Source organism: Equus asinus, chromosome 10 (genome assembly GCF_041296235.1).
Source record: "Equus asinus isolate D_3611 breed Donkey chromosome 10, EquAss-T2T_v2, whole genome shotgun sequence".
NCBI classification, from domain to species: Eukaryota; Metazoa; Chordata; class Mammalia; order Perissodactyla; family Equidae; genus Equus; species Equus asinus.
In genome coordinates this window covers 68,232,443-68,243,527 of record NC_091799.1, presented here as the reverse complement: position 1 = coordinate 68,243,527, position 11,085 = coordinate 68,232,443, and the positions used below count along the sequence as shown (strand labels likewise).

The following is an 11,085-nucleotide window of genomic DNA, read 5'->3' as shown; positions in this document are numbered from 1 at the left end:
GGAGCCACCTAACAAGTCTGTGTCCTTTGCAATTTTGCCCCAAAGGCCTCTTAGCAATTTGAATTCTAAGGTTCTAAAGAAAATTTTGTTGGGGCAACCCCTCCAAGTGTTGCTTCCAGAGCACTCTTGCCATATACCCCCACTTATGACTCCCACAAGTTCTGAACAGTACTGCAGGACTGCTGCGGTGTTTTATCTGGTCACATTAGGGGTGTGAGCAGCAGCGTATATGCCAGCCCTACACAGGTTACATAGACTCCCCACTGCTGACAGAGGGTAATGAGGCTGCGCTGGGGAGCGACCAGGCCCATCCCGGTGACTGAAATTCAGCTGTCCGTCCTGCCCCAAGTCACCAGTTCTCTCCAAAGCCACATAAAGTGGGGTTTTCACTTATAGATCTCCAACACTGGTTGTCTTATGCAACCTGCAATCTCTACTATCGTCAGTGCTTGATTCTCTCCCCTCGACCCTTTGGGTACAGGGAAGGCAGGTGGGGATTGGAAAGTGTGCCATGTAGGTGTCCACTCAGTGTTCTGTAATGACTAGGCTGTGTGTGCTGGAAGAGGGAGTGGAGCCATTTGTTGACGTGCTGCCACCCATAACTCAAATGTCTCGTGTGAATATTCCCAGGCAAATATACACTGAGGAAAAATTGCATCCTTCTCGAATTGAGTGTAATACCTTCCCTATCTAAGCATCAAAAACTCTGAGACATAGACTACTATGGGCCGCCTGAACTCAGGAGTATAACAAAAAATAGCAGGCATCACATAAAAGGGTATTCAGCTATTGTCCTCATGACAAAGGAAGGGGACAAAATAAAATGCATTTAATTGTGGTCATTATTAAATCTGGTCAAAATGCATTAATTGGTGCTTTGCTTTATTTGGGGGATGAAGAGGAGTACTTCATACTAACTCCTGATCATCTCACGGCAGATGTAGCAATAGCATTGGAGAGTGAAATAAATACGAATTTGCCTGAAATATACCCTGAAAGTTAAACTTCATCCTTGAAAATGCTTAATAACTATAGTGTATCAATAGTATCTGTATACGTGCATATATATAATTCTTAAGAGTTAGAGTATATATAGCACATATACAGTGGTGGCTGGTAAATATTTAACAACCAACTCTCTGGGGAAGGAGTCCCGATTTGCAGTATTTGCCAATTTCCATGGTGTAAATGCTCCCACATGGTCAATTTCAACCTACCAATGGTTTCATAACTGGCTTGCAAAATTTGTGAAAATCTAACCATCGGTCCTCACAAATCAGTACGAGCTGGCTCCAGCACACCAAAATTCTTAAAAATCAGACTTGATCAGAGTATCATAAGGATTTCCAAAGAGAAAAACCTAGAGCAAAAATATATCATATATACTCTTTATTATAAATACACTATTTTGACAGGTTATATAAAAACATGAAAGTATATGCAATTACTGAATTATGAAAAGCTGCTAGCAGTATACTGTGTAATCACACTAAAACTGAATGGCCTAACTGGATTGTCTGCAGGTAATCTCAAGTAGGAAAACACTCCGGTAAGAAAAAAAAAAAAAAAAAAAGGAAAGAAAAAGAAAGCCTGAGAAGAAAAAAACTGTATTTTCTTTAAATGTGTTTCAAAAAACTGCCTTACACAAGCTAAAAAGTGTCGAGTAGTCCCTGCACAGAATATCACATTCATTCACGGTGTTCCTTTGAAAGAAAAAAGACACGTTTGGGTGGAGCTAATATGGAGACGCTTTGTCTGTATTTATCCTTCAGCTTGATTTCATCCTCCCATGGGATAATGCAATTCTAATAACTGGTACACCTAGAAACTAACACATCACACGCCTTCCCACTCTTGCTTTTCCCTTCTCCCACTGCAGTGCTAAGCCATGCCTTGCAGAGTGAAGCAGCCAGGAATGAGGAAGCCCTCCAGAGGGTAGTGACAGGAAGCAGTTACTCCCCAGCACCTTGAAGAGCACAGCAGCTGCCCCAACAGAAAACACCGGGGAGAGAAAATGCTTCCCAGCCAGCAGAGCCTCTCTCCTCTTTTTTCAACCCCCTTTCCCTCTTCTTTTCCTTTGAGGTCCCAGGAGTGGATCCCTCGCTTTCCCTCTCACTCCTATGGAAACATTTTCTCTTTGAATGTGTATATTCATTCTCCTCCTTACCCGTTGATCTCCTTAATTTATCTTTATTGAATTCCATTCTTTCCCTCCTTTCTCATCATCTCAATACTATGGAACTGAACAACAGCTTTAAATATGTATTCTATTTATTGAGTATAAATGTTGGCATTTTATGTCTTGCTCTTTAGTTCAAAAAAATTAAAACACAAAGGCCAAGCCTTCTAAACTTAGTAGGTTTTATTTTTATCAACAGGTCAGTGACTTCCTATAGAAAATAACATGTTGAAATTTAACCTTTAAAAAAAACAAAAGGAAAACAATATTTACATGGAACAGATACTCAAACGTAAAGATGATGAAAATGGAATGAGATTGGGCAACAGTAAAAAGAGAATGAGATTTAAAGTAGTAAAATGCATAGAACCTAATTATAGATATCTATTTAACCCATGGTTCTAGAAATAAGGTAAGAATAAAAGTTATTTTACCAATAACTTAGACTCCAACACAGTAAAGAGTGTGATATACTTCTCACATCTCATTTAGGGTGTAACTAACTGACCAGACCACCAAAGCCACGTCCACGAACTTGCTGCAAATGTCTACAGGAGTGCGGACTGTAAGTCTGGGACCCGGCACATATCTGACCCTGCTCCACGGCTCAACATGGCCTCCAAGGGAAGGAGAAAATATTTAAAATCATATTGTACAGTCAGTTCTTCCTTTCTCAAACTAAATCTCATGCTTTCTTCCAAATATTTTATGATTCTGTTATTTTAAGGAAAATGAAGCGAAGAATTGAGGCAAATCTTCCAAACAAATTCAACCCCACTCCCCAAAAATCTCCAGTTTTCTTGATATTCAAGTGAAAACGTTTTGGTTGACTGACTCATCTGGAAAGTTACCTCAATTCTCCCTTCAGCTGGTTACCACATATGGTCACACAGACCCACTCTAATGTCGTATTCAGAAACCGATCATCCAGAAAGAAAACTAAAGACTTAGTTGAAAATTTGGGGAAATAGTTTAGGCTTTCCATTCTAAATTGTCATTGTATTCTAAATTTTATATTAAAAAATAAATATATAATTTCATAAATACTTTAATACTATCTACACAAGACTTCAAAAATATTACCTGGAAATTTTTTCATAATTAATTGTAGTAGTTTCTTCACATTACAAAACTGTCTATTGTATTATAATTGAGTAACTGAACAGCAATAACAAGTGTAATGGTAAATAGTGCAATAGTGCCCTGGTTCATAGCAAAAAATATACACACACACATACACACACTCACATTCCAGATTTAATTATACTCTGATGTTTATTGTATATGCAATAAGATAGCAGTTGCTTGTTAGCTGATGCCATTCATATATTCAACCAGCTAACAATACACTGCCAACCCATCACACACAGGTAACCAATGCACTTTGTTAATGAGAAGAATTTATCCAGAAGCAAGTGGCAGGGTAGTTGTGGCTGCTGAATTGACCTAAAGCAGCCAGCTAACAACACACTGCCTACCTGACTCAGGTCACTGCTGCTTTCCACGGCCCGAGGTTACATTTATATATGAAACACAGTGGCAGAACTTTAATCTTAATAGTCATATTAAAGAAAACTTATAGACAAAACTTGTTCCTCCAAAACTATTATAAGAAATAAAACTAATATTTAGTCCATTCAAAAACTTAAAAAGGTAAAACCTTGAGAATACTTACAGTTAGCTTTTACAAATTAAAAGCTTGGATATGAAAATATGATATTGCAGTTCAAGTGAATTAACAAAGTTATACTTAACTATAGCTTTTCCAATTACTTCTATTTACTGACCAAAAGACCAGTTGTCTATATTAGGCAGTAAAATATCTAGGACTCATGGTAATACATAAGCCGGGCGTAAGAAAAAACTGTAGCTATGCTTGGGGAAAAAATCAATATTAAAATACTTAGGAATTTAAAGACTTAAACGTTATTCTTTTTCTCCCACTATAAATAACATTAGTCATTGCATTCTGAAAGTGCAGTCCTGTGTTTGATTTATCAGAAGATATAAAAATAAAATGATAATAAGTTTGAAACTAGAATCTATGAGTAAAAATTAAAGGAAATTAGCATAGCGAGAAGCAAGGTAATGGTGATAATTAGAGACTCACAGTATACAAGGGCTGTTTAACGTAGGAAAAAATAAGAAAAAATCAGGGCCACCCCAGGGCTGAGTGATTAAGTTTGCGCACTTCCCTTCGGCAGCCCAGGGTTTCGCTGGTTCAGATCCTGGGCATGGACATAGCCCCACTCATCAGGCCATGCTAAGGCGGCGTCCCACATAGCACAACCAGAATATACAACTAGAATATACAACTATGTACTGGGGGATTTGGGGGAGAAGAAGAGAAAAAAAAGAAGAAGACTGGCAACAGATGTCAGCTCAGGTGCCAATCTTTAAAAAAAAAAAGAAAAGAAAAAATCATTTAGATTTTATTTTTACACTGATTTCAAGAGAAGCTAAAGGTCTTCGGGTTCAGGAGAAAAAGTGCTACTACATTGGATCAATTAAAATAGCAATTTTAAATTGCTAACCTAAGGGCCGAGGATTAGGCCACTTCTCTTCATTGTCCACAAGATGGCAGCATTTCCATTTCTTTTGGGGGCAAGCTTTCGAATGCAACAGAGGGGAGCGCAACTAGCAACTGTTAAAATGAAATAGCCAGCTAGCAATGCACTGCCTACCTGACACATCCAAGCTTCATCTGTTGCTGTTGAAACTAGAAAGCACCATTCAGGTGCAGATGATTACCATTATTTGTCAGGGATCTTCAGTTTCTTGCAGAATTTTTTTTTTGGTGGTGTATAATTAGATTCTGCAGTGATATAATAAGAGATTGATTTTTTAAATTTTCATATTTTAAGACCAGCCTATACTTCCAACAAATATCTTCTTTCGAAAGAATTAGTTTGATCAAGATCAGAATTAACACGAAGAAGTAGAGCAAGCACTAGACACTCACCTTGGAAGAACCTTGGCTTCTCTTCTGCTTCATGTCTTTGGCGAGCACCCGCATGACATTTTCCTTTGAAAATATAAATAACATACGGAAAGAGAAACTATTTTTAAAAACCATAATGTTAGGGGTGGAATGTTTCCAGATCATTAGCTTGTCAAATCACATTCACTTTTTTTAAGCAACCAGGTAGCTCCAGGTTATAACTAAATTACACAACTCAAAATTAAGGTCAGAGTTTGGAGTTTTATACTACCTTTTGGCCCTAAACAGGTGTTACGAACGGTGCCTTCGATAAGAAGCCCCTCTAGGGAGTTGAGACAAGGAAGCCAACGGGCGTTACTCACCCACAGCATCTCTTCTTCGGTCCGGACCCGCCGCGGGGCGGTGCGCTCCAGTTTCCACTCCATCTCAGGAGGACTTTGGCCTCTCCTTGGCCGCCTCCTGTTTTCCCCTCAGTCTAAGCCCGTCTTGATGCCTAATCGTCAAACCTCTAGAGTCTCGTCCTATTTCACCCCCAACCTCAATGCTCCCATTCCTCCCACGGCTCCCAGAGAGCTTTCCCCAGGGTACTGTTTAAAAAGCCGGCGGGGCGGCAGCCAGAGCGGGAATCCCCCTCTCCGGCTTCCCATTGGCCAGCGCTTCGGTGACGTCAGAGCCCGGGAGGGATTCCCCTTTTCTCCCTCCCGGCCGGCGGCCCCGCCCCGCAGCCGCCTGCTCTCGGTCGGCGGAGGCGCGCGCAGGAGCGCCAAGCTTTGCCGCGGGCGGTGGCGGGCCTGAGCTCGGCCGGGAGCCGAGGGCTGTCACAGAGGCAGGAGGCGAGGGGGTTGGCGGGCGAAGAAGCGGGTTCTGGGAGCTTGCGTTCTTTCCATTTTCAGAAACAAAAAGTGTTTCGTTATAACGGATCCTGATCCCTTTTCCTCGGCTCCCACTTCTCTTTCTCCAGCCCCATCCCGCCTTTGAGGGGTCAGAGGGCTACGGTGACTCTCTGGCCTTCTCTCCATTGGTAATGATCACCGTTTGTGTAGGCTGTTGATTTTAGACGTGTTCATCAGCTCTTCATCTTCGAACAGACAGGAAAACCTGGCAAGATTTCTGTGCTGATGAGAAGGGGAAGCATTGACATATTCAATAAATTCTCTGCTCGAGCCCTTTGGAAGTGATCAGTTTCTCTCACTTGAGCTTCTGAGCTATGTTCCCAAACAATAGGCTAGTGAGAGAGGTGAGAGCGCCAGGGAGGGCCTGATTGGGAGTGAAGAGCCAGCAAGACAGCTGAGCAGACTGGGGGCTGAGTGATAAAGGATGATACTGGGGGTTGAGGGAGGGGTTTGGAGGGAAATGACAAGAAGCCAGATGGTCTGTGCAGCGTTAGGTGCCCACCTAAGCTGCCAAGAGAGGCGAGCTGTGTCACATGCCATATGGCAGGAGGGGAAACTGTCTGGGAAACTTCTCACAGTCTGGCAGTCCACTTTTCCCTCCCCATTACCTCCTCCACCCCACCCCCACCCCCACTTGACGATGGATTGCTTTTGCTCGAATGCAACACGTGGGCTTGTGTATTTTCCAGGGGAAAGGTTCATAGATATCAGATACGCAAAAAGATCAGTGATTTTAAAAAAAAAAAAAAAAACCTAAACTCACTCTCCTGCTTTCTTTCATATTGAAAGCAAGAAAAACTGGCATCAAAGCTAAGACTCAATCTTAGACCAGTTTTCCATCTACCATGATAAAGATTAGGGGAAATGCTGCTCAGGATAACTTAATCTTCAAATGAGATTTATCACAATGCTTGATAGTCAAATAACCCTCAGATTAAAAGATCTCACCCAAAAGAATTCTACTCTCCTTGCAATGCATTCAAACGAGTACTCATTTCAACTGCCAGTAAATCCTTTCAGCAAACATTGAGGCTAAATAAAGTGAAATATCATTGGATGAGAGTCAGATGTATTGTTAAAGGGTCAGTTTTGCAAATGCCAACTAAAATTAGCAATACATTGGAAATAATATTAAAGACTTCTGTCTTTGTTCCACTTTTAAATACCATTTTACACACCCATTTATGAGAATGGCTACAAACCAATACAATTAATGAGCTTATAAATCCATGTAAATTGAGATTTTAGAATCCAAGTTCTTACAAGTACTAAGAATAGTGAATTATTCATTTGAAATTCAGAAGTTGTTTGGGGCCGGCCTGGTGCTGGAGTGGTTAAGTTTGTTAACCCAGGGTTCGTGGGTTCAGATCCCTGGTGGACCTACACATCGTTCATCAAGCCATGCTGAGGCAGCGTCCCACCTACAAAATAGAGGAAGACTGGCCCAGATGTTAGCTCTGAGCCAATCTTCCTCACCAAAAAATAAAATAGAATTCAGTTATCTGTTAAGTAATTCACTCATAAATTCCATTTCAGCCATTAATTCCACAGCATATCACAGCCTCCAAATGCCTTTTTTCCCCTAGAGTAAAGTAGAAAAGTATTAGGCAAATATTTTCCTTTAAAAAGTTATTGTGCATTTAAATATTCAGATTGAAATATGACAGCAGAATGATGGAAACCGAAAAATCACCATTTGGCAAACACCACAGGGCTAACTTGCAGTCAAGATTCATCAATGCTAAAATCGGTATACATATGATGAAGATATTTGCCTCCTATGATTAAATACAAAAAGAAAAATCACAACTTTTCACTGGACAAACCTGGCATATAGCACCTTAACCAAGTAATCGACTAATGTCACCATCAATGAAGCACTGACATCAAGTGCCTCCTGATATGATGCACTGGGAAGGGCACACTTCTGTGTATTTTTGCCAAAAATGCATAATCTAAATATAATCACAAGAAAATATGAAACAAATTCAAACTGAACGACATTCACAAAATAATTGGCCAAGAGTACTCTTCAGAAGTGCCAGTTATGAAAAAAGAAAGACTGAGAAACTGTCACAGATCAGAAGAAACCAAGTAGACATGACAATTAAATGCATTGTGAGACCCTTGATTGAATCCCAGACCAGAAAAAAAAAAAAGGACCTTTTTTTGGATAATAGTAGAAAATTGAATAATATCTGTAGATTCGTTAATTATTGCTAATTTCCTAGTTGTGACCATTGTAACTACGTTATGTTGTACTATGGTTATGCTAAATGTTAGCATTTGGGGAAGCCGAGTCAAGGATATAATAGAATTCTTTGTAACTTTTTCCTAAGTTAAATTATTTCAAAATGAAAACAAAATTGAATTGAACATCATGTGGTCATACTAATAGGAACACTATAGTACAACTGTACTATAGAAAATAGAAACATCCTGTAAACATTTTATCTTAATTTTTACCAGAGACGGTTTGAGAACAATGTCTAATTCAAAGGTTCGGGTGCCTGTGAGCAATTTACTATCTTCAAAGTGTTTCCTCCGAGAGTGGGCTTTGCAGGTAGATTTGTAATAATGAGAAAGGCTGTGAGGAAGAAGCCCCCCGCAAAGGCCACTTCGAAGGATTCCCAGTAAGGTGAGGGGGAGACGAGGGGGCGCAGCGAGGAAGGGAAAAGGGCGAGTTTCTTGTGAAAAAGCTTTTCTTGACTCAGCTCTTGCCGGTGCTCTCAGAGTCTGAGCAGGTCCCCACCGACGGGAGGTAGGAGGACATCCAAGCTTCCCAAATGCAGATTTTTTTTAATTACATAATTACATTGTCGCTCTAAATAATAATAATGTTTAATATCTCCGAAATATCCAATGGACACGGTAAGCTCCCCTCATCCGTTCTTCTAACCTCCTCCTTCCCCCAGAGCTTTGTCAGACCTTTTTCTACTCATTTACATGCACACGTGCGTACACACGGTTTGGCGCTATGAATCTTTCTAAATGGGATCTTATTATACTTATCGTTGTGCAACTTGCTTTTTCTACTTCAATGTATTCAACTGCTTTTCCAGAAACGCAAACCGGAGAGCTCCGCATCCCCAACTCCAACTGTCGGTCCTCGCGCCCCTCGGCCCGCGGCTGCTCCCGCGCCGGCCCGCGCGCCCGCCCAGCTCGCGCCCGCGCCTCCCGCGCCCGCCCGCCCGCTCGCGCCCCCCGGCCCTGGCGCGCCCGCCCAATCCGCCCCCGCGCGCGCGTACCGGACAAAAGAGACCGTTGGTGTTTGCTGCAACGGTCCCCCGGGCACGTGCCCCGCCAGGTGGGGGTCGGGGGAAGGCGCCACGCCGGCGGGGATTAACGCAGCGCCAGCCTAGGCGGCAGGGAGAAGACTGGATGGAGAGGAGGGTTCTGGATGTGCGCGCGGTGGTGGGATGAAAAAGCCGTGAAGGGAAAAGAAAGGGAAGGAAACCACCGTGTCCTGGGCTAGTAAACTCTGAGCGTATCTGCTCCCCGGAGTATGCAGCTCAAAATAGCGCATGGGAAGGAAGGAAGGAATCCCTCATAATTCAGACCATCAGTAGGACTCTAAAACCTTAGCTTGCAAAAGGTTCTAGCAATGTAACAGCCTCAATCAGAGGAGGAGTCAGTAAAGTAGCACATCACCTCTGGCTATGGCTTATTATTTTTTCAATTATAAGTCGTTTGTATATATGCATGTGTCTCCGTTACTGCCTGATTTCTAAATACAGGCTCTGTCCTTTAAAATGTATTTCTCTATCCATTCCCCAATTAATGAAGATGGAAGGTTAAGTTTGCCCAGTTTAAAGCATGAAAATCAGATCTCTTTCTTCCAACCACTTTCCTTAGTGTAATTTTTCCTTCTCTTTCTCCTTAGGGTAGCTCTTGAACAGGGCACTAAGAAAATAAGGTACTTCACAATTTTAGGGCAATGTAAGGAAAATATCAAACTAAATTAGTACAAATCTGTATAAAACAGTGGATGAAATTGGACATATGAACATGATACCCCCCCCAAGAAAAGTGGTCTTGTGAATGGTCCAGACTTGAAAATCTATCTTTTTACTATATATCCTACCAGCACATCAAATGCAATCTAATCCAAAACAGAATTGAGAGTCTTTCCTTATTCCTACTCTCCCCAAGCCAGCCACCTATTTCTCCTGCGTGCACCCTGTTCCCAATATCACCATCTTCCTGGTGGAGCAAAGTCAGCCTTCTTTAAATCTTTCCCCTTTCCCTTATCCCCAAATCCAGCTATCAAAGTCTGTCATTCTCACCTCTGCAGTGTTGATTATATCTGCCCTCTTCTTGAACAATTACTATAACCTCACTGATAATTCAACCTCTAGTCTCTTGCCCTCTAGCCCATTCATTTAACATGTTTATTTGCACCCAGCAAGTGCATTGCACTTTGCAAAGCAGTGGAGATCTAGTGATAAAGTTATAAAAGGCAATAAGCATTATCTTGAGCTGATCATCTATCCCCGCAGCCTGAAATCCCTGGAAGAATCTTCCTTACATATAAAATCGACTTCCAAATTCTCTTGCTCACAGACAAGCCCTCTACAATTTAACTTCTACCTTTCCTGCATCATCTCCCACAATACTGCCAATACATCCTGTCCCCCACGATCTTGATGGTGCTCAGCAATCTCCTGCCTTCAGGTTTTGCTGAGGCTGTCTCACTTCTGGGCTCTTTTTCCCTAATCTTCTGGAAAAATCTTACCCTTCAAATTTCAATTCCCTTTTCAAAAAAGCCTTCTCAAATCTCCCTAGTTGGAATTTTTTTCCTCTTCCCTATGTTCTCACACTATTTCATTTGTACTGCTGGTCTACATAACTCCATATTTTATATACAAGTGTATACATACCTACATACATACATATATATATATATATATATATATAATGTATTCTCCACTAAATACAAGGATCTTGTCTTTTTCATCTTTGTGTCCTCTTCAGAGAATGGCTCAATGCTTTGCATGTAGTACGTTTGTACACAGTTGGTGTTCAGTAAATGTTTGCTGAATTGATTTGCAGATGACATTGGGACCTTTCCC

The 11,085-nt window shown here is 41.4% G+C and overlaps 1 protein-coding gene across 2 annotated transcripts in view; it reads right to left on the bottom strand.

The window, feature by feature from the left end:
• Nucleotides 1-5,670, bottom strand: part of CDC20B (cell division cycle 20B) — a 58,329-nt gene extending 52,659 nt beyond the window's left edge. For both annotated transcript variants that reach the window (XM_014860336.3, XM_070519652.1), the window contains exons 1-2: nt 5,483-5,670; nt 5,142-5,204 (exon numbers count right to left, since the gene is read on the bottom strand). In XM_014860336.3, the coding sequence (XP_014715822.3) occupies nt 5,142-5,204; nt 5,483-5,545 (126 nt within the window). In that variant the 5' untranslated portion in view covers nt 5,546-5,670. The remainder of the gene's footprint in view (nt 1-5,141; nt 5,205-5,482) is intronic.
• Between the last annotated feature and the right edge of the window lie 5,415 nt (nt 5,671-11,085).